General features: G+C 31.8%; 3 protein-coding genes and 1 pseudogene across 6 annotated transcripts; 1 reads left to right on the forward strand and 3 right to left on the reverse strand.

Moving 5' to 3' along the window:
- Positions 1-3,616: 3,616 nt before the first annotated feature.
- Positions 3,617-6,612, reverse strand: LOC107011515 (surfeit locus protein 2). Its single transcript, XM_015211046.2, has 5 exons — positions 6,189-6,612; positions 5,474-5,571; positions 5,048-5,356; positions 4,042-4,090; positions 3,617-3,901 (listed from the first exon to the last, which is right to left on the reverse strand). Exons 1-5 carry the CDS (start codon positions 6,443-6,445, stop codon positions 3,823-3,825), a joined length of 792 nt encoding a protein of 263 aa, XP_015066532.1. The 5' UTR covers positions 6,446-6,612; the 3' UTR covers positions 3,617-3,822.
- A 2,938-nt stretch (positions 6,613-9,550) lies between these two features.
- On the reverse strand, positions 9,551-12,623 carry LOC107010207 (annotated as a pseudogene).
- On the forward strand, positions 12,533-14,193 carry LOC107011513 (GDSL esterase/lipase At5g14450). Its single transcript, XM_015211040.2, has 5 exons — positions 12,533-12,871; positions 12,959-13,168; positions 13,237-13,394; positions 13,464-13,737; positions 13,858-14,193. Exons 1-5 carry the CDS (start codon positions 12,634-12,636, stop codon positions 14,112-14,114), a joined length of 1,137 nt encoding a protein of 378 aa, XP_015066526.1. The 5' UTR covers positions 12,533-12,633; the 3' UTR covers positions 14,115-14,193.
- A 75-nt stretch (positions 14,194-14,268) lies between these two features.
- Positions 14,269-18,586, reverse strand: LOC107011514 (SAGA-associated factor 29 homolog A). Of its 4 annotated transcripts, none has more exons than XM_015211045.2 (9): positions 18,227-18,586; positions 17,397-17,490; positions 17,067-17,143; positions 16,391-16,497; positions 16,219-16,304; positions 16,071-16,124; positions 15,048-15,198; positions 14,892-14,905; positions 14,269-14,646 (listed from the first exon to the last, which is right to left on the reverse strand). In XM_015211045.2, the coding sequence occupies exons 1-9, from the start codon at positions 18,342-18,344 to the stop codon at positions 14,544-14,546; spliced, it is 804 nt and encodes a 267-aa protein (XP_015066531.1). In that variant the 5' UTR covers positions 18,345-18,586; the 3' UTR covers positions 14,269-14,543. The 4 variants fall into 4 exon arrangements, with proteins under 4 accessions (XP_015066531.1, XP_015066530.1, XP_015066528.1 ...); XM_015211044.2 differs by having other exon boundaries at positions 16,391-16,500; XM_015211042.2 differs by having other exon boundaries at positions 17,352-17,490; positions 18,227-18,563.
- Between the last annotated feature and the right edge of the window lie 3,132 nt (positions 18,587-21,718).

The following is a 21,718-nucleotide window of genomic DNA, read 5'->3' on the forward strand; positions in this document are numbered from 1 at the left end:
ACATTTCAGTATTAGGGATTTTGCTAGAGCTCTGCCCCAGGGCGAGTCCTAATAGAGTCTTTAAAACATTGTTTAGTACTATTTTATATATTAATATTTTGTTATAGATTTTTTATTTAAATTGAAGGTCTACCAAAAATAATTTAGGAAAAAAATTTACTTGGATGAGTATCTTTTTAATAAATAATTAATTATTTTAGAGATACTTTTTATTTGTTACCATTTATAGCAATACTATGAAAAAATTGTAATATGTATCAAAAGTAAATTTTGTATACAATATATATGTATTATAATAGTTTTAAAATATATTATGCTTGTTTGTTAAGAAATTGATACATTATATTAAAACGTGTGATAAATATATTATCCAGTAATAAAACATGTATTATATGTGTTTTATAAATCATTCCATAAAGGTATTAAAAGAGATAAGTAAAAAAAATAAATTTAATACTATGAATGATAATTTTTTTCTTAATATAGTATATGTATTAGTATCTTATACTCCCTCGATCTCATTTTATGTGTCATCTCTTTCTATAAATAGGTGGACCACAATACTTGTCGTTTTATAAAATTTATGCATAAAATATCATATTTTGCTTATTATACTCATCATAAAATAGTTAATTAATCTTGAAAACATATTCACCATTTATTATAAAATTGACTTAAAAAATATTAAATAAAAATAAAAAAATAAAATTACATTATTTCTTAATACAAATATAAATCGACATATAAAATCGAACAAAAAAAAATAACTTTTATATAAATTCATTCTAAATTTTCACTTATAAAATTACACGGTATACCTTGATTGTTGTTGTTGTCCCGTCTAATCATGAATGGCGGACTACTTGTGGGGAGAAATAGTTGAAAAATCATTAGATAGGGAATATATTAAATTATTGGGACTAAATAAATGCAAGAGTTAAGTAATTTATTGGTCAAACTAATCTTTAATGCAAAGATATTTCAAGAAAATAATTAGTGGTCAAAGTAATCTTAAATCCGAAAATATTGAAGGTGTGCCGTATTTAAAAGTCAAAACTTTTATTTTCCACGAAATGTTAATTAGTCTCCTTTTATTAATTACAATGTTGTTAATAGCAACCTTAATTAAAAATACTGATTTTTGTGTCAGTTTACATATACATTAATTATTTTTATCAAGTATATAATTTTTAAAGTATTTTAAACGCTGATTTTTAAATATTTCATTAATTTTATAGTAATTATTAGCCGCTCTTAAAAGTTACAGAGCATTAAGTTATTCATAAAGGAATCTTTCTTTTTAGCTCTTGGATGAGTTTGTTAGATGTTTTTATTCCTTTTTTAATTAATTTAAAGTTGCTTAAACTTTGTAAATAGTGGGAAAATTTAGTATAGAAAATGAAAAAGTAATTAAATTATGCAACTTAATTAAGTACATGTTGTTGCAACAACAAAAGGTAGTTCATCCTCCCCTGCCTTTCTTTTTGTCTTTATTCTTTAAAATATCCCGTGAATTGCTCCAACTACATTCATAAAGTAATCATCATGTAACTTTGAGAGATTTTTTTTAAAAAAAATTATTTTTTGGTAGATCATTTACACTTGTCTATTTTCATGATATATTCGTGAGAAAATAAATTGCGTAATGATGTATATAATTTAAATTGTCTAAAATTAAATTCATTAATAGTTCATTTTACGCTCATATTTCCTTTTATTGTTGTTTCGTGTTATTTCTTTTGTCGCATTTTTATATGTCATTATTTTCTATAAATAGTTGGTCTGTTATACTTGTTATTTCATAAAAATTAATGCATAAATTATCATATTGTTTTTTTTAATCCTTTGTGAGATATTAGCCTTAAAAATTATACATTTGACTAACTTAGAAAAACTAAGTAAATGATTCACGTTCATTGATTAAATTAATTAATTAAAATAAATTAATTCATATTCATTAATTGAAAACTTGAGTGTCAAAAAAAATAAATAAGGGTAAAAATATAAAAGTTATATCATTTCTTAATATAAGTGTAAAATAAAAATATGATACATAAAATGGGACAGATGAAGTATTTCGTTTGCAAGTCAATCTCAAAGATATGTGAAATAGAGCAGAAATTTGAGAACAAAAAACATAATTGAAGAAAATAATTGGTCAAAATTCAAAACTAATATTAAAATGCAAGTAAATGTGTAATGGTTGAAGTGTGAAAGTAATTGAAGTATGTTGTTATATCCTAGGTAACATAATGTTCTAATAAGTCATTTGCACCTTTATCCATAATGAGAAAAATAAATACAACAGCACTTAACTGACGTGACATTTGATTTTTCTTTTTAGATTTTTGTTATTTAGCATAGAAGAGAGTAGAGACCCTCGCTCACGCCATTTCCTTTCAAGTCCAAAAAATTGTAACTAAAATTAATTGTTAGGCAACAAGTATCCCGCTATACTATGATATTAAACGATTAATTTTTTTATATTAGCGATATTTATAAATTAAATTCTTATATTTTTTTAAGAGTAAATCTGGCAATAACAGGATATTGCTTATCTTTTTCCTACCCCATTTTTTTTGATTGCCTTTCCATATTTTTCTCCTTGCCAGTCAAATTAAAGAGAGAAAAAAAAGGAGAAAGATGCTTGATTATTATTCTACATGACTTTCGATCTCAAAGTTATGTGAAAAAGCAGACAAGTTAAACAGTTGTTTTTTATTCTCCCCAATCATTGCCTCTTTAGTCTTAAAATCCGGCAATATCCAAGGAATAAAAGTACCAAACGTTGTTAAGGTCCATCTTAATTCAGTATTTTTTTTTTACAAAATATAAGTACATATGTGAAGAGTAAATTAAAGACTCGTAATTTATAGTATAATTAGTTTAGTTATAAGAACCTTATAGGAAGAACTATTAATAACTCAAACTTTGAATCTTCTTTTTCCAAATTTTTATGAATAGGCAAGACCTTTCTGTTTATTCATATGATGAATAATTTCTACATGGTGTCATCCTTTCTACGACAATATCATGGTTTTGTTACGACTTTTTCAGAAAAAAAACATATTATATTATTTGTAATAATGACTTCAAAGTTTTGCAAAATATTCCATTTTCAATTGTAACTTGGTAGCTACGTCTCTCGTAATCTTGTAATTATAAAATGCATATTATCTTGCCGTGCACATGATACTAATAATATGTGATCTTTCAGAGAAGGTGCTAAGCACTAAATCAGATTCATTGTTTGGTTTGAACTTTGAATCAATCAAATAGACTGACTGACTGTATATATCAATTTGTCAAATACATAAATCAAACCGACATATTGAAGTAAATGTTGTTGGAAAAAAACATAATTTGTTATGTTTCATTTTTAAATTAGACCAGGCTACATTATTTTATTTTTGACAAAACTTATTCAAATCTACTAAATACCGGTGTTTGGATTCTCGTATGAGAAGACATGTGAATAAAGAAGCCATGCTAATGTCATCTGAACTGTTTTTCTGTGCTCTTCCTATTAAAGTTTCTTCTTTTTTGAGGACGATAATATCACGGTTATAGCATGACTCTCTCCAAAAGTCACACTACACATATTATTTTTCAAGTATTCTACAATGTTGCTACTTTTTTACTAATGGTTCTTTCAATGTCTCAAAATAATAGTCTGAAAAATAATCAATAAATGTGTTGACGCTCTAAATGTAAGAAATTTCTTCCTTCAGTAACACAATAATAAGGAAAATGAAGCAAGCAGTATACAACTAAACCCAAGAATGATAACAAAATTTGTAATGCTTTTTCGGAGGAAAAATATCATGTAGCATTGGTCTTCTTCTTTTTCTTCCTTGAGGCAAAGCTACAGGGTCCAATCTCAATGGACATGCGTTTTGCCCTGCCACAAAACAAAAATTTGATCTTCAAAAATGTTTACCCAGTTTCTGCATACAGTTTTTAAATATAGAGGGGAAGGGTATGGTGGTCAACACAAAACGTGTGGCAGGACGCATCAAAACTTTGACAGAGTAACCATACCGCTTAGAAAGCTCTCCGGCGTCATGGTTTTCCTCTTCAGTTCCTCCATCTGATCACAGAAAATGTAGTAGATTTTTCATGCATTCACCAAATCAAATTCAATAGGCACTTATACTGATAATTGACAAAGACACACCCAAGTCGCCTAGCTGTTAAGTGAAACCTCAATACCATATATATGCTTACTGAATTCAAAGAGCTCTATATCATATGCAGTATGGCCTTTATATATTTTGTTCTAACATTTCGCTTTAAAGAAGAAAACAGGATGACTTCTTCATGAAATATATATATGAGAAGGAGAAAAAGGAATGACTTTTCTCACATTGGAAGGCAAATATTTATCGAACACCTCTGGGAGTAGATAAAAGAGCTAGTGTTGAGCTCCATCAGATTTATGTTTATAATATTCAAGGAGCATGCATTGCAACTCACTAGCCATGAAGTATGAAACAAATATATTTAGCACAGAAAAAAAGCAGAGACAGATTACACATTCAATTCACAGGTTTGATTGTGCAATAACAGTGTTAAGCTTCTGCCCTACCGTCGCCAAATTTGCCTGCAGTGTAGGCATTAATGTATCAATCTTACATACAGCCTAAGGTAGGATAAGACTGTGTACGCACCACTCTCCAGACCCCAATTGTGGTATTATCTAGGCATGTAACAGAGGCGAATCTGAGATTTTTTCAAATATGGGTGCACCAAGAAAAATGTATTAAGTGGGAATTGATCTTCAGTCCTCAAGGTCAAAAGCTTAACACTTAACCATGTGGACCCACTAGACTTTTTCTAGTACGGGTGCCATAATATAATATTATACAAATTTTAGAAAATTTATACATAAAATATCTAATTTTACGAAGACACCACGGGCAATTTTTGCCTCTAAATTCGCCACTGAGTATGTTGTTGTTGTAACCTAACATACAAAGATATATGTGGGATTTTTGGCAATTTCCACCCTTGAAGTTAACGATTACTAATAAGTAATAACGCATACCTTGCCCAATAGCATCTTCTTCTTCTTCTTCTGATTCCGAACCAGATCCCCATCGATCACCTCCATCATCATTGTCCCAGCGAGCACCAACTGGAGGCATCCAAAACTCATCATCATCTTCAGAGCCACTGTTCTTTCCAGAAGAATCCCTTATTTCAGATATAACCTTGCTAGCATCTTCTATTTCTTTCTTTTTGTTTTTCTTTTTGTCCCGACGATTAGCTTTGCTGTCCGTCTTCTTAGCCGCTTCATTTTCTACTTGCTTTTCTAGCCCTCCATTTTCCATTTCAGTTTCAGTTTCCTTTTTCTCTGTTCAAAGTAGTGCATGTATCATAAGTGGTACTCAGTAGTCAGTAGAACGCGCAAGAACATAATATACATACACAAACATCCCAATAAACAAGTAACTGGGGACTCATAACAAACCTAACATTCTGAGAAAGCGCTTTCCACTCATGTGTTTCCATATGTGCTCCTCTGACTTATTAACTGTATCTCCTGTTAATTTACATATCAACTTTGACCTGCACGAATTGCGTAACAAATTACGCTAGAGATTAAATTAGCAGAAGAACAATAGGAAAATACACATATATCAGATTTTCCTCCATAATTTCCAACAAATTTTGCGCCTAGCATGCAACAAATCATCAATTTCTGTGTTGTACATCAAAAGTATTCCACTAGATTGCTACAATTCACAATTCAAACGAACATGTCATACGCTGTATATATGCTTTAAATTGAATTCCAATGTATATCCCATTATGATAATTAGAATGAACCTCATGATATATCCGGGTGGATTTTTCAGGCAAAAGGAAATAAAAGGGCAGCCTGGTGCACTAAACTCCAGTTGTCTTATTTTATATTTGTAAACTCTTCTCCCTTGATTGCTTGAGAGTGCAATGTATTGTTATAATGACAAAGGTTGAAACAACTATGGCTATTTGTAGTGCAATCTTATTCAATAGTTCCAATTTAACTATTTTTCCCTCTTTGTAGAGAGGCCAAATTCGGAGGATATAATACCTACTACAGTACTAGGCATATTTTTTTTAATGAACCAAAGGATCCATCGACTCTAGCAGTGATCAGCGTTTGCACATAAAACCCTAGTAGTAGAATTAAGGACTATTACCGATTGAGAGGATCTTGGTTAAACATATTGAGAGGAGGTTTATTCTTAGAAAGTGCAGCATCAATTAGACCCAAGCGGCAGTGCTTGCTGTGGGCATAAGAGTCCCTAGCGTGTTCCGGCAGCTCATGCCCTGTTTGAACGCATTTGAAGCGGCCATTCTCCAATTTTTTGAAAGTCGGATTGCCCAGAAGCTTGTAACCTTCTTTTCCAGTGGATCCATCTCCTCCTTCTCCTACTCCACTTGCTTTCTTCCCCATAGCTTTCTTAGCGGAAGCTCGCAGAGTTGAGTTGAGTTTCCGTTAGGGCAAAGCAGACGGTTTAACTATACCCAAATTTCTTTTTGAACCCCCACTAGAATAACAAATACGAAATACAGTACCTTTGCTTTTCCAAATTTTGTTTTAGTTCTTTCATATTTTTTGTTTTTGCATAGAAAAATAAGGAGATGACAATGTCTTTCTTTTTCTTTTGGCAACAAAAGCTTTATATATCAGTATTTTTTTTTAAAACAATATCCTCTCTCTATTATTAGGTGATTGAAAAGATTAATTATAGTGGAATATATTATTCTTAAATTTTAATGATATTTCTATTTGTCCGATGATGTTTTTATTTTTTACATAATACAGTTTTTAGTAATAAAGATTTTACTTCCAGACTATTTAAACATATTTCAATAAAGATAATGATTTCTCAATCATATTTCAATAAAAAAAAGTGAACATATGATGCTCCTTTAAAGATAAAATCAAATTTCTTGTAGTAGTAATTGCAAATGAGTAAATATGTATTGACATTAAAGAGATAGTGAGACTAGTCATAATTTCAAAATTAGGTTAACTTTTTTTTATTCTTGTTATGAAAAGTAATTTCAGTGATTCATTTCGCATCTTGCGGTATTTATACCTATCAAAGTTTTTTAAATTTGATCCGAAAATGTGTATAGAAAAGATTTATTGCGGCACATCAATTCTTCTATACCAACTTAGTTGTTTGACACTATTATTCACATGACAATCAACTATGTCTGCTCAACCAAATTTTGATCATATATTTATATGACAATAATATGACATGTTTAACGCAAAAGTGTTTTAAATTTATTTTTAACATGATATGCATATTTAGCTTTTGTATAAAAATAAAAGGCTTAAGTCATTTACAGCCCCTCAAAGTTGTCCGCATAATTCATTTAGACACCTCAATTAAGACTTGTACCAATTGAACACCTTTGCCCTCCCAAATTTGAACAATTTAAATATTTTTTTTGACAATAAGCTAAAAGTATAATGTGTATGAAATACACTCGCGATGACATGGCAATTTGATGAATTAAATACTGACATTTGGTATTTTGGAGTTCAAAAGATTTATTATAAAATATATTATAAAGTAAAAGAAAAAAGAAATTATTTTTATGTTAAAAATTAAAAAAGAAATCACATAAATCACCTACCCTTCTATTCCATGGAGTCCAAAACTCCTCTCCTTCTACAGTGCCCCACCTCCAACGGCAACCCTCCTCTGTAAATATTCTATTATTTTCGAATTTTCTTAGTTCATCTGCATCATAGAGTTCAAGCAAAAGGATTAAGATTAATTGCTATTTTTAATGAGTTACAGAAGAGTTGGCCATAGGAAAAAAATAAAATAAAATTTAACTGTCTTCCTCGTTTCATTTTTGACGAAAAGATGAACTTCGTCGGAAAATTAATCAGTTTCGATGAGTAGCGGATTTCTTTTTGAGTTCCAGAGGTAATTATATTTTTTCGATTGAAGAACACCCTTACAAAAATGTGAGCAAAATAAAAAATAAATAGGAAAGTCATTTAATAAAATTCACACAAATCTCCATCAATTTAACGCCAAAACACTACATTAACAACAAAGAAAAAAAAATCAAATTTCAAGCTCTCTATAAATTCAATGCCGATAATGATGGTGGTTGTCATGGCGGCAATGAAGGTACCACCAATCCTCCTAGCATGTATTAGGTTGTGGAGCCTGATTAATATTTGATGTACTGTCATATATTACTGTTTACGCGGTTTAACCTCCGCGGTGAGGTTGCCAGGGGGTTATGGGGGGCGGGAGCCCCATATCCGAAGGAGGGGTTCGGGGCAGCGCCCCTACCTAAATTTTAGGCTATACTATTTATTCTCCATTTATTCTCTGTAACCAAAAATACTCTGATTTATTAATATATATACCCCACCGCCGTTGAAGTTTACTCACGGGGTGTTACCACGAAATATTGGTTTCTCTCTTTCTCTCTCTAGATCTCTCATCTCTTTCTCTTGAAAGTTCTTGTGTTCTTCATTCATCAAGTGTGTGTGCGTGGATTCGATCCTAACAGTATGATGGTAATAGAAAAACAAAAAAAATGATGGAGGTAGAAGGCAATGGAGAAACAAAGAACAATGATGGAGGTAGAAGTGAAGTATCCGGAGAAAAAACGAGGAAGAAGATGGATGTATAATGGCGGCAATGATTGGTGTGGTGGAGGAAGTGATCGGTAAAGAGGGAGGAAGAAAAAGAACATTTTTTTTCCTAAAAAAAGCCTACCTAAAGACCTCTCACGCGCCTCTTTGGGGTGAATCACAAACAATGTGTCATGTAAGCAAAAAATATTCAGATGGTTCAAATTTGGGAGGGTAAAAGTGTTCAATAGATGAAAATCTTAGTTAAGGTGTCTAAGTGAATTATGCGGACAACTTTAAGGGGCTGCAGATGACTTAAGCCAAAATAAAATCATTATATATTAATATCATATCTAGTCAAATATATTAATCATATACTAAATGATCAAAGATAGAAGCTAGCGGATGTTGAATCCGTGAAATAGCTTTGCTATGAACATTTTTCTTGAAAGTTATCGACTTTTCTAGCTTGTTTGATCAAACATCTTATTTTGCAAAATATTTTTGGTGAGAAGCAGTTTATGTTTGACCAATAAATTTTAAATATACTTTTACACAATATTTAGTATTTGATCAAACTTTTAAAAAGTGATTTAATTGTATTTTTCAAAACAGTTCTTGTAGAAAAAAAAACATTTTTAGCTTCTGAAAAACGACTCTCAAGAATTCTTTCTCCCAAAATATTGGTTAAACATGCTAAAAAAAATTGAATCCATATGATGCCACATTACAGCGCGCAATCATATACTGAGTTGCTGGAGTAAAGTAAACACTTCAGCCAAAAAAAACCAAATAAAGATAGAAAAGATCAGATGATATGTGGCATGTATACTGGCATGTGACCATTGTCAAACATAGTTGTATATATCAGACCAAAAACAAAAAACTAGTTAACCTACATTAGCAATTTTTAAGCGTTGTCATTATAATTTAGCTGATTTTCTATGTTGATCCAAATTCTGAAAACCATTTCTGATGTCGTTCAATGTCCCCTGCAGAAACTGTGGGTTGTATCTTGTTTAAAGCTTCTACAAAGTCATCCATCGTAACTGGAATTTCCAAAATCTCAGCTTCAGACATGTTCTTAATCTCATCTGGATTTTTCCTGATATCCTACGTCTCATGCCATTTAAAGAAGCATCTCTGCAGATATTTGTTAGATCGTCTCTACTATAACTTTCTGTTCTTTGTGCCAATTTGTCAATATCCAGGTCAGGAGCTAACCACATTATTAGTATCAACAAAAATTCTCAAGGAGCATATAATATTTGACTTTGTAGAAGCAGATTTCATGGTTCACATTACATTCACCTCAAATGTTGTAGCAAAAGTTAGAAACAAAAACATTTGAGTAGAGACATATGATGTAATATTAGCAGATGAACTTCTTATTACAACACACTGAAGCACAGTACCTCCAAATTAAGATTCTAGTCGATGAGAGCTTACCGTGATTGATTTTAAGTTTATCTTCATAAGCTCCTTTCGGCTCTTAAAATCAGGAAGCGGGATGTAAATCCTCTTTTCTAGCCGCCTCCTACAGTAGTACAGCGAATCACCAATTAGCCAAGATCCAGAGATGAAACGCAAGATAATTCAGAGGGAAACAAAAGAAAGCAAATATTGACTGGGAAACTTAACCTTAGTGCCTCATCAAGATCCCAGGGAAAATTTGTTGCTGCCAAAACTGTCACTGATTTGCCTGCAGTGTTATTAGTGGAGTTGTTTAGCCCATCGATCTGAACTAGAAGTTCAGACTTCACTCTTCAGGACATGTCATTCTCTCCAGAAGCCCTAAGAAGAAGGTTCAGAGTTGATAAAACATTAATAGGAGACCTGATAAGATAATAACTAATATGCTATAGATATGATCTTAACAAATATCAGTTTAAAGTCACTGCGACCTCCAATCGCACTGCTCAGGTTATTGGAAGTCGAAAAACATATACATGCCAGTATGTATGGATGGCATCATCAGTTCATCAGTGCAGACTTGGCTGCTCAAATGAAACTAAAGTAGGATTCAGTTTTGATAAAACATACAGCCTCTAATTTTCTTCCTACTAGGTAAGGTTTCAAATTAATTTTAACCTTCTCTGCTCTCTGAAGCTCCTGTGTAAAGCTTTGAACTAGTAGAGACACATTACTCAGTAAAAAGCAAGAACGCCATGAAACTAATATACGGTTCATCTCCAATCAAATTCTAATAGATGATCAAAGTTTAGTTACAAGGACATGTAGACCCGTAACATATATCTATGCCTAGAAGCTTTAGCACATATAGTGATGAAAACAAACCTTACACAACAGGAAGACAATGAGAAATATCCTCAGCTGTCACGTGTATATGTAATCACTTTAGGAAGTAGCAGATTACTTACCCTCTGGCATTGCAGAGAGAATCAATTTCATCAATGAAAATTGTACTTGGAGCCCGAGCACGGGCAAGGTCAAACAAGCACCGTACCAATCGTTCACTCTCACCATACCATTTTGCACACAACGAATAACAAGTAACACTCAGAAATGTTGTCCCACACTCTGTAGCAACAGCTTTGGCCAAGAGAGTTTTTCCTGTGCCAGGAGGACCAAACATAAGAACTCCTCTCCAAGGTCTCCTGATTCCCTGCAAGTAACATCGAATATGTGAACTTTATAGCAGATTTAGGCATCCACTGCTTCCTGTAAAAGCTTCTTTGCCTTGGTTGAAGATGTAATATTACCAATATATTTTTATAGATAATTAGATATGTTAATGACTAAAATGTTATGGAAACATATATGTAATGTAAAGAGCATGTATTGAGTAATTTAATACATAATTATAAATATATAATTAAAAATACCAAATGAAGGGCTTATTTTGATGGTTCAAATTAATTTTTTTTAAGCAACCAATTTAATTTTTTAACTTTAGTTTATTTAGGCAGGAAACTTTTAATAAAGTTACAAATGGCTAATTTGAGTTTAAATAAAAATATATTTTGATCGATAATAATAGTATATAATTTTTCAAGTTTTAATTGACTCTTTTTTTTATATCCTATCAAAATTCAAGTGTCTTCTTCATCTATTTTAATTATAGAATAAAAATAATAATCTTGGTAGGGGGTCATGAAATAAAAAAATTTAATTTATATAGAAGGAAATTAAGAAATACCAAAAGATATTTTAAGGTTTTAGATTAAATATTTAGAGGTTACGAATATAAAAAGATGAGAGTTATGAATATCGAAAGTACAAAAATTAAATAGGTATGAGTTATGATTTATGATTTATGAATATGAATATTTAAAGCAAATAGTGTATATCTCTCCATTTTGCAGATTTGCACACTTTTAAATTATTAAATTTTTTATTTATCTTAAAGGATAATACTTTATTCACGTAAACTATATCTATATTATAGATTAGAGTCTAGAGATATTAAATTACATATTTTATTTAGGAATTAATCTAAAAAAGTGCAAAAGTCATTAGCATGTTAATTAAAATGATACAATTTAATATTTTAATTAAATAGTTAAATATTTTATGACATTTTATTTTATAGTAGGGACAAAATTATAATTCAACTTTTAACATTTTTTGTTTTCACTTACAGCAAATATATGATGATGATATGATATTTGGTTGGTATATACTTTTATTCAGAATTGAATCGCGATAATTTGATCAAATTGAACCAAACTTATTCAAGGGGTGAAATCTAGGCTTGGCTAACGAACAAACCAGACAATAATTTGTGGTTGAATTAAAATTAGAGAAGACTCAGCAATCAAAATTTTCGATATAATTACAGATGCTTAAAAAAAAAAGAAAAAAGAAGTCAATTCAATTAAAACAGGTTCTAAAATTATGGCTTTAGCCTAATGGTCCGGTTGTTTTTACTTGGAAAAGCATTTCATCACGGCTTTTTCTAGTTTGAATAAGTTACAATAGAAAACAACTGTAACTAGATAATTTCCCCTGCTTACTTCAAAAATACACCAACATTTTCAATTTCAGTGTCCATTTGAGCAATAATGGAATGTGCAACAGTAATAGTATCACTAGTGTTACTGTTGGCCCCCTTGAAGAAGATCACTGGTATTGCAATAGCACCCTGCGAATTTCCGGCAATTTACAATTTCGGGGACTCAAATTCGGACACCGGAGGTATCTCTGCTGCATTTGAACCCATACAAGCACCTTATGGTGAGAGTTTCTTCCGGGGACCTGCCGGAAGGTTTTCAGATGGTAGACTTCTCATTGACTTCATCGGTAACGTAACATCCATCCAAATCAATATCATTACTCATTATGAAATCAATTGATTGATTGATTGTGGATGTTAACTCTTTTCTGCAGCTGAGCTCATGAGATTACCTTACTTGGGTGCCTATCTAGATTCCATTGGCTCGAATTTCAGGCACGGAGCTAATTTTGCTACAGGAGGATCCACCATTAGGAGACAGAACGAGACTATATTCCAAAGTGGTATAAGCCCCTTTTCCCTGGACGTTCAAATCCTGCAATTTCATCGTTTCCAATCCAGAACTGAAGAGCTCTATAGACAGGGTAAACATAACGAACCTCTATGTTCCAGTTTCTATCGTTTTAAGCTGATTTGACACTAAATGTCTCAGAGAAGAACAAACTCCCAAGACCTCGCGAATTTTCAAAATCTCTCTACACAATTGACATAGGCCAAACTGATTTAGCTGTTGGCTTCCGCCAGATGAGTAATATGCAACTTCGGACAGCCATACCAGACATAATAAACCAGTTTTCTGCAGCAGTAACGGTAGTATACGACAACTTTCAACAATTTTATCATGAGTTTAAAAAGGTTAACGGTAATTTTGTTTGGCAGCATCTATATCAACAAGGAGCAAGGGCATTCTGGATACACAACACGGGTCCAATCGGTTGCTTACCAGTATCCACATTATACCTCAGAAATCCGAAACAAGGTGTTCTTGATAACTATGGATGCTTAAAGAGACATAATGAATTGGCCTTCGAGTTCAATAGACAGCTGAAAGCCAGGATAAGAAAATTGAGAGCAGAGCTTGGGCATGCTGCTATAACATATGTAGATGTCTATGCTGCCAAGTATGAACTGATCAGCAATGCCAAGAGCCAAGGTATATGTTAATACACAAACACATACCAATAATTTTACCATACACTTGTTGTTTCGTACCAAGGCTTAAACAGATTGAAAAGAAATCATCTAACTCTACGGGCTTTAAAATTTTGAACAGATTTCATGGAACCCCAGAAAATATGCTGTGGGTTACACGAGGGGAACACACATGTATGGTGTGGGCAGAAAGGAATAGTGAGAGGTGCAGTAGTTTTTGGAGGAGCTTGTGTCAACCCTTCAGATTATATAAGCTGGGATGGAATACATTACTCACAAGCTGCTAATCAATGGATTGCAAATCACATACTAAATGGCAATTTCTCTGATCCTCCCATTCCCATCACTCATGCTTGTCATAAACATCTTCACTATTAGGAATCTTGCATTATAAATATGCATCTTAACTAGCAGTTTTCATATCTATGTCAAGTAAAATCTTGATCTTTTATCCAAACTTTATATAAACAGAAACTCGCAACTTTCCAGTATAAGGTCGAAGGGAGAGAGATTCCAGATAAACTCAGAGACCTTAATAAACACAATACAAATTTACAACTCAAAATACTAGGATTTTATTTTTCATGTCCAATTACTGTACACCAAGAACACTAGAAAATCGTACAGCAAAGATTTTCTTTGATAAATACATTGCACGACAAAGATAATATTTTCTTTTTCTGGATAAGTAACAATGCTACGAACTAAATGTGAATAGGTTCACAGCTCACCCTTATAAGACTACTAGATACATACAGTAGATTGTCCAAATTTAGTGACTCTGGACGTGTAAAGAGTAACTATATTTCACTGGCGATGTCCATCTGGAAGAGCAACAACCTGGTTACAGGGCACCATGCGTTGAGGTAGAGACCCATCTTCCTCATCATCATCAAACTCTAATGTGTAACTGCAAAAGGGGAAACAAAATGCATTAAATCCGTGAAAAATAATCATTGATTCTTTGGTCAAAAATTTGGAACTTAACAGTCAATTTCAAGAAAGAAGAAATATTGAGCTAGATGACTGCAACAGATTATAATAATTGATTCCAGATTTCCTTTCAATCAGAATCATTGCTCAATTACTGAGTACTATAGAATAATAAGCCCATCAAGAGGCCTGGTAAGGGAATGAAAAGGAAAAATCACTTACTCGTCACTCTTCCTCTGGAAATCGATATAACATTTGGACCATCACATGCAAATGTAAGTCGAAAATCAATCAGTTCCTCAATACTTATGATATTTTGAATAGCTCATTAAAGAAAATCCAGACAAACTACGACAATAGGAAACTAGATAGTGATACCTTGCGGGCCTGGACTACTGTGGCTTTGTACAAGGCTGTCGTTCCTGGGTAAACTGCCAAAACTTGTTTTCCAGGAGGGAATTCTGGAGCGGTTGCAAGATCACTCATCTTGGGAAAAGGTATAATATGTGACCAGGGTAGCTTGTACTTTCTGTAATTGGCAAAAGAATAGAACCAGTAAGTCTAGTAAGAAGGCGAATAATCATTTAGTAAGCAAATCCGTAGCTGAAAAAAATCAACATAGATATCAATGAACAAGCAGCCTCTCAAAGTACAAAGAGTGAAAAACCACATATAATCAGCTATCAGTCATCAAATTCTTCAGTAGCAATATTAAGCTTAGAGGAAATGAAATGTGGCAGAATCTTAATCACAAATATCCACAAGAAGGTGCCGAGAACAGATTATTGTACAGCGACTTGCAAGACAGCTGAGAGTAATGTATGGACTACTTACTTGAGGATACCAGCTAACAACAATCACCAACAAGTCGCAAAAAAGGACAAAACTCAAAGTACTAAAAGATGGAAAAATAAGTCACCAAAGATCCTTAATTAGTTGTTTAAAGCTGGAAGCTCAAAAAGTGAGGCAAGTTTTTGTGTAAGGAGGTCACTTCATCAGACAATATATTACCTTTTTGATTTCTAATTTCCTCCAATTGATGTACATGATTTGTTAGTCTCATGGGAAACTACAATAGAGTTTTAGCAAGGTCCTAGAAGGAGCGGGAAAATTGATTTGTTAAGTGTCCCTCATTCTTTTACCTTATATTCCCTAGTCTCTGTAATTCTTGCGCAGCTTCTTAGTTATGGAAAGCATTCAATAACACTTGCACAAAAGATTCTCAAGTAAAATTGTTGTCACTTAGATCCAAGGAAGTTCCTGAAGTCGCTTCATCGCTATTTCTCTCCCATACCCACACCCCCAAGATAAAATGCACAAACAATCAAAAGGAAAGTACACAAGCAATATGTAAATAGGCAAAAACAATCAACAAATGTCCAAAGATCAATTGTAGGCTACCTCTGACCACCACCTTCCTCGTCATCTCCCGGCTCCTCATCTAAAACTTCAAATCTGCCCAGAGGAGATGCAATGTTAATGCAAAATATATGTAAATGAAACCAGTCTAGATCACTTTTTCAACTTGAAGCTATGTCACAGAACTTACTCCTTTGATTCTTTGTCATAATGAGTAACTTTGACAATAACCCACTCATCCTTTTCACCATCTTCTTGCGCAACTCTAGCAGCCACCTAGTGGTAAAAAGTTATTTACTTTTGTTGAACGATATTATGAAAATTGAAGAGGAGTAATTTACTTTCATAAAATCGATCCATACTTGTTCTCCCTTCAAGCTAGCAAAGAACTCCTGCTGATTTCGCATGGAAGGAGAGAGCCTAGGAATGTCAGGATCACCTTTCATCCTCTTCTTTTTCTGCTCGTTGCCTTCTGTCATCCATGCAAGTCCAAATGCATTAACCAAGGTGAAGCAATTAAAATTGAAGATCAAAAATATAATTGCGTCTAGTAGTAATAGTTTAAGCAATAAGTCTCTTTTTGTTTAATTTCATAAAATAGATATTTGATGCATTAGCCTCAAAGATAATTTTACTTTCCGACATTTTCCTTACCCTTTGCCTGAGTTTTGGAACCATGTCTTGCCTTGAAAGGAAAAGAAGACAAAAGGCTCCTTCATCAAATTAGCAGCCAAGATAAATTTTTTGTATTTTCTCCAATATCCCAAATTATTCTGCGTCTGTTGTCCTTTCTAAGCTCAATTCTATGAGAATTGATACCTCAAGTTAAGGGTACTCAAGTTAACGTATAACTACTATTCAAGTTCTTTAGAGGAAACAGACACATATACAACTTAAAAGTATACACGGGTGAGGTAAGAATCAATAACCAACCTCCAGATTTCAAATAATATATTGTAAGCCAGGAATTAATTTAAACTTTAAAGAACATAACACTAGAAATTCAATGATTGTTAAGTTAATCAATTGTACACACACCTATCCTTCTTCGTTGTTGGCCAGCACCTCCAGCAGGAATCATTGCATCCAGCTGGCCCAACAACTGGTTGGAGATACTACAATCAAAGGGCAAGGAAGGAGAAATAAATTAATTTCATTGAAAATGAAAATACAACAAGTATCACTATTAAACATGACTTATAAGAACAAACATTTTAGAGCTTCCAAGTCTGAATTGTCAAATAAAGAGTTGCATAAAACTAACACCACGTAGCTCCATTTGTTAAAAATAGAAAGTTGTGAGTCAATAATCACCAGACCTACCCCTTAACCATCCTCCAAGCAAGGAAACAGTGCAAAGATAAGTACCTCATCTCACTCTCGGAAAGCTCTTTGGCTTGAGTGTATAACATCTTAAGTTTTGACAGGGAATTGTCACCTGGTTTCTCAACGGCTTCTGGAGCTGCAGAAGGAACGGGAAAGTGGCCAAATGTTAAGTGCCATAATACTTACACTATAAGTCTAGGTAGATACATGGCACATGCAAGTTTTCTACTTCAAACAGGTCAATGATCTTCGCCAATAAAAGTAGCGCTTAATTTTAATATCTTATTACCTACTTTTTTGATTTTTGGGAGATCACACTATTCAAATCTGTAAGAACTTTCCAAATCTTTGGATTCAATCATGAAAAGCACTAGAATCTGTCAAATTCACATTACGGTTAATATTGGTGATTGCGATTACTTCGAACAAGAGAGGAACTTGAACTTATCAGAGAGAAGGTGTAAAATTCAATGAATTATGTAGATTCCTAATACCAAAAAAACTGTCTAAAGGGGATTCACAGATGACAACATTACTTAGTAAACAAAAACCAGTGGCATTAGAACCTCGATCTACCATAATGTGTTGTACACAGCCTACCCTATTAGTAGTTGCTTCCACTATTTGAACCCATGACCTAAAAAAACTACAAATACACATCAAAATTCACAAAGTAGGGTAAATACAAAGGATTTTAGCAGGTCATTAATTACTGTTTCTCATAGAATTTGCTTGAATTGATTTCATAACTATTTTTTTTTTAGTGCATTCAACTTCTAACGACTTTTTCACTAACTCTAATTTAGGCAGCCACAAATATAATTTGTCATCAAACTGAGTATAAATAATAAATTTAGAGTTGAAATACTAACTGTTTTGAAGCTTTTTGTGCATCTTATTGATTTCAAGGAGTACCTCCTCTTGCTCTTTCCTTAAACGATCAAGCTCCTTCGATTTTTCCAACATTTCAGTAATATCCGGAGACGCCATTTTACTTTCTTTTCCGATGGGATCGGAAATTCCACAAGTTCCGATACCTAACCCCAAAAGAAGGAGAGATTATTAAAATTAGAGCTCCAGCTAAATCATCGTCGTCGTAGGTTGTCGGGGAAATCCGCACTCAACTGCTAATTGGGAGATAAACTTCGCCTGAGAGTTGCGTCAAAAGTCCTCTTTGCCCCTTTGATATTTTGCTTTCCATTCACTATTACTACTTAAACGTAACAATAGCACAAAACATGTGACGGAATATTCTTCCTCTTACAAATACTTAGGGATCGTTTGCTTACAAATTGATATCAGAGTAAAAATACTTTTGCAATTATTTATTTGATTCAAATAGGATCATAATTAAGGATAAATTTAGGCTACTTATAATATATTAAGACAATAAACGAATTAAGATTCGATTCAATTCAAATTTAGTTGGGTATAATTAATTAAGTAATTGATTATAAACGGATTAAGACCATATCAATTTTACTAAGTATTAATTATTTTATTTATTTTTAAAATTATTTAATATCTAAAAAAATTGTTGGGTTATTTTTAATATGGATATATAACATATCAAATTAAATAATTAAATTTAATTTTTTTTTTAGAAGATCTCTCATCTATTGATAGCTAACAATATAAATTATATAATAATTAATAATATGAAATCATAAAAATATTTGATAATCACATAATTCATTATTTTTATTCATGTAAAAATTGATTGGAGGAATGAAGGTCATTTTAACGAGGAAGAATACAATAGTTGGACTTTTGTAAGGTACTAATATAATTTAGTGCAACTTTCACGTATAGTAAATAAAAAATCTATATTTGTGTACTATAACAAAGTTTGTATAATTGCGCTCTATAGCAAATATAGAAATTGTATAAATCGATATACATATATAGTTGAAGCAAATTGTATAAAACGAAGTGTATAAAACAAGAAAGAGAAAGATTCTTGGGCAGAGAACTGTATGAAAACAAAGTGTATAAAACGAATTGTATTATTATAAGTGTACAGAATGATTATATACAATTTGAATTTGTATAAAATGAGAAAGAGAGAGACAAAAGAGACTTGACAAGGAATATACAATTGAATCGAATTGTATAAAACGAGAAAGAGAGAAATTATATACAATTTGAAAATTGTATAAAACGAGAAAGAGAGAAAGGCAAAAGAAACTGGGCAGGGGAGTATTTTTATTGTATAATTATAAGTGTATAGGACGAAAATATATGTACTTGCATGTGTATATATATTTTTCTCACGCTTTATACAAACAGAAACGCAATAGCGAGGGCGGCGAGCGAGATTTGGGAGAGTGACAAGCGAGATCTGGAAGAGGGGAACAAAAATATATGTATTTATACAATTTTCTCTGCTTTATACAATTAGAAACAATTATTATACACTTGTGTTTGTATAAAAAGTGAGGAAGCGAGCGAGAGATTGGAGAAGAGTGGCGAGCGAGATATTTGGGAGAGACGCGCCTGACAATTTTTTGCAAACGTTTGCTATAAAGCACAATTAAATCAAATCCTAGCTACTTCATTTATTTTAGGTTATTAATTTGCTATTATATACAATTTCCCCTGTAATTTAATATGTCCAAACAAAATATCACAATTTAAATAATTAAAAATTAATTTATCCACATATGAGATAATATGATCTTAGCTATTACTCATATGAGATATCATAATCTAAAACGATTAGGAATAACATTACTTGCGCATTACACGAATACATTTACTTATTGCATCTATAAATTAATCCTCAAAAAATGATTTGTAAGCTTCTTTTAAAAAATTTTAACCAAAGCTATTTGCTTAGAATATTTTAATTGGGAGTAAAAAAATTATCATAACACTAACAAAATATTACAAATGACTTGAGGCTTTTTTTTTTTTTTTGTACTAATACGCTAATAGATTTTTCAGGAATAATTTTCCATCCAGAAGAAACGTTTATGATTTTATCTTTTAAAAAAGAAAAAGAAAAAGAAAAAGAAAAAAAGAAAGGCGATATCTTAAAACTTTCACAAAGATTAGGAGGTTTGCTTATTTAAAAGCCATTTCAAATTTAATTGAACATATTAATATCAAATACAGATGGGAAAGAAAAATCAGAAAGTATCTGCCTCGGGGCCTCAAGAGTGTGTTATGGCTATAGGGAAAGTGTTAACCCTCTGTCATATTAAGTGAAAGGTAAATTTAAATTAAATGTTATAATCATAATTTATTTTATTCATAATTTGCAGTATATATTTCTTTTTTTTTTTGCCATCTGATTTGATACTATATAATTAGTCATTTTCGGTATATAATTAATCATTCGGTATAAAAATATATACAATGTGTTTGTATTTGTATAAAGTAGGAGAAAATGTATATACAAATACAAATACATATGTCTTCATTCTGTACACTTATATTATACAGCAAATCTTATTATACAAATTACAATGGGTAAATGGATTTATACAAAACTAGACAATTTGTATAAAATTGAATGTATTAGTGAATTATACAAATCAAAAGCTCCACAGTAAATATAAAATTTGTTATGAATCACAATTATGCAAATTATAGTTTTTTATATTTGTTATATGTGAAAGTTGTTCGTAAAAGATGTGACGGTAACTTTCAAATAATGCAAATAATGCTATCACGTCATTGATAACTATAGTTTGCATAATTGTACTCCATAACAAACATAATTATATACATTTTGCTAAACATATATAAAAGAAAATCGGTTGAATAATCTCTATGTTTCGGTATACATATACAAAAGATCAACTATATAATTACTGTTTGTATAAAGCGAGAAAGAGAGAGAGAGGTAGAAGAGAACTGGGCAGGAGAGTATTTGTATTCTATAATTATAAGTGTGTAGGACGAAGATATATGTATTTGCATGTGTATATACAATTTTCTCACGCTTTATACAAACAGAAACACAATTTATATATTTATGTTTGTATAAGCGAGAAAGGCGAGGGAAAGACTGACGAGCGAGATCCGAAAAAAGAGGAGGGGAAATATATATATATATATATATATATATATATATATATATATAATTTTCTCTCGCTTTATACAAACACATTTTATATATTTGCATTTATACAAAAGCAAAAGAGGCGATGGAGAGAACAAAAGTGGCGATCGAGATTCACCATGAAAGAGACGAAATAACAACAGTTTGTTATGGAGTACAATCAAATCAAACTATAGTTATAATGTTTAATTTGAATTGATAATTTAATATTATATATAATTTTTTCCTAAATTATATGTAGGGAAGGAAATTATTTTAATTCAGATAGTGTATTTTAAGATCTATTTTTGAGGAC

Source organism: Solanum pennellii, chromosome 2 (genome assembly GCF_001406875.1).
Source record: "Solanum pennellii chromosome 2, SPENNV200".
Lineage (NCBI taxonomy): Eukaryota > Viridiplantae > Streptophyta > Magnoliopsida > Solanales > Solanaceae > Solanum > Solanum pennellii.

Excerpts from the sequence above, each read along its gene's own strand:
- LOC107011513 (XM_015211040.2), top strand. The coding sequence starts at position 12,634 with ATGGAATGTGCAACAGTAATAGTATCACTAGTGTTACTGTTGGCCCCC. Across the intron at positions 13,169-13,236 it reads TGAAGAGCTCTATAGACAGG|AGAAGAACAAACTCCCAAGA; the intron begins GTAAACATAACG and ends TAAATGTCTCAG. Across the intron at positions 13,738-13,857 it reads CAGCAATGCCAAGAGCCAAG|ATTTCATGGAACCCCAGAAA; the intron begins GTATATGTTAAT and ends AATTTTGAACAG.
- LOC107011515 (XM_015211046.2), bottom strand. The coding sequence starts at position 6,445 with ATGGGGAAGAAAGCAAGTGGAGTAGGAGAAGGAGGAGATGGATCCACT. Across the intron at positions 5,572-6,188 it reads AACCAAGATCCTCTCAATCG|GTCAAAGTTGATATGTAAAT; the intron begins GTAATAGTCCTT and ends CAATTCGTGCAG. Across the intron at positions 4,091-5,047 it reads AGAAGATGCTATTGGGCAAG|ATGGAGGAACTGAAGAGGAA; the intron begins GTATGCGTTATT and ends TTCTGTGATCAG.
- LOC107011514 (XM_015211041.2), bottom strand. The coding sequence starts at position 18,344 with ATGGCGTCTCCGGATATTACTGAAATGTTGGAAAAATCGAAGGAGCTT. Across the intron at positions 17,144-17,351 it reads GCTTGGAGGATGGTTAAGGG|TATCTCCAACCAGTTGTTGG; the intron begins GTAGGTCTGGTG and ends CTTTGATTGTAG. Across the intron at positions 16,125-16,218 it reads TATGACAAAGAATCAAAGGA|ATTTGAAGTTTTAGATGAGG; the intron begins GTAAGTTCTGTG and ends TCCTCTGGGCAG.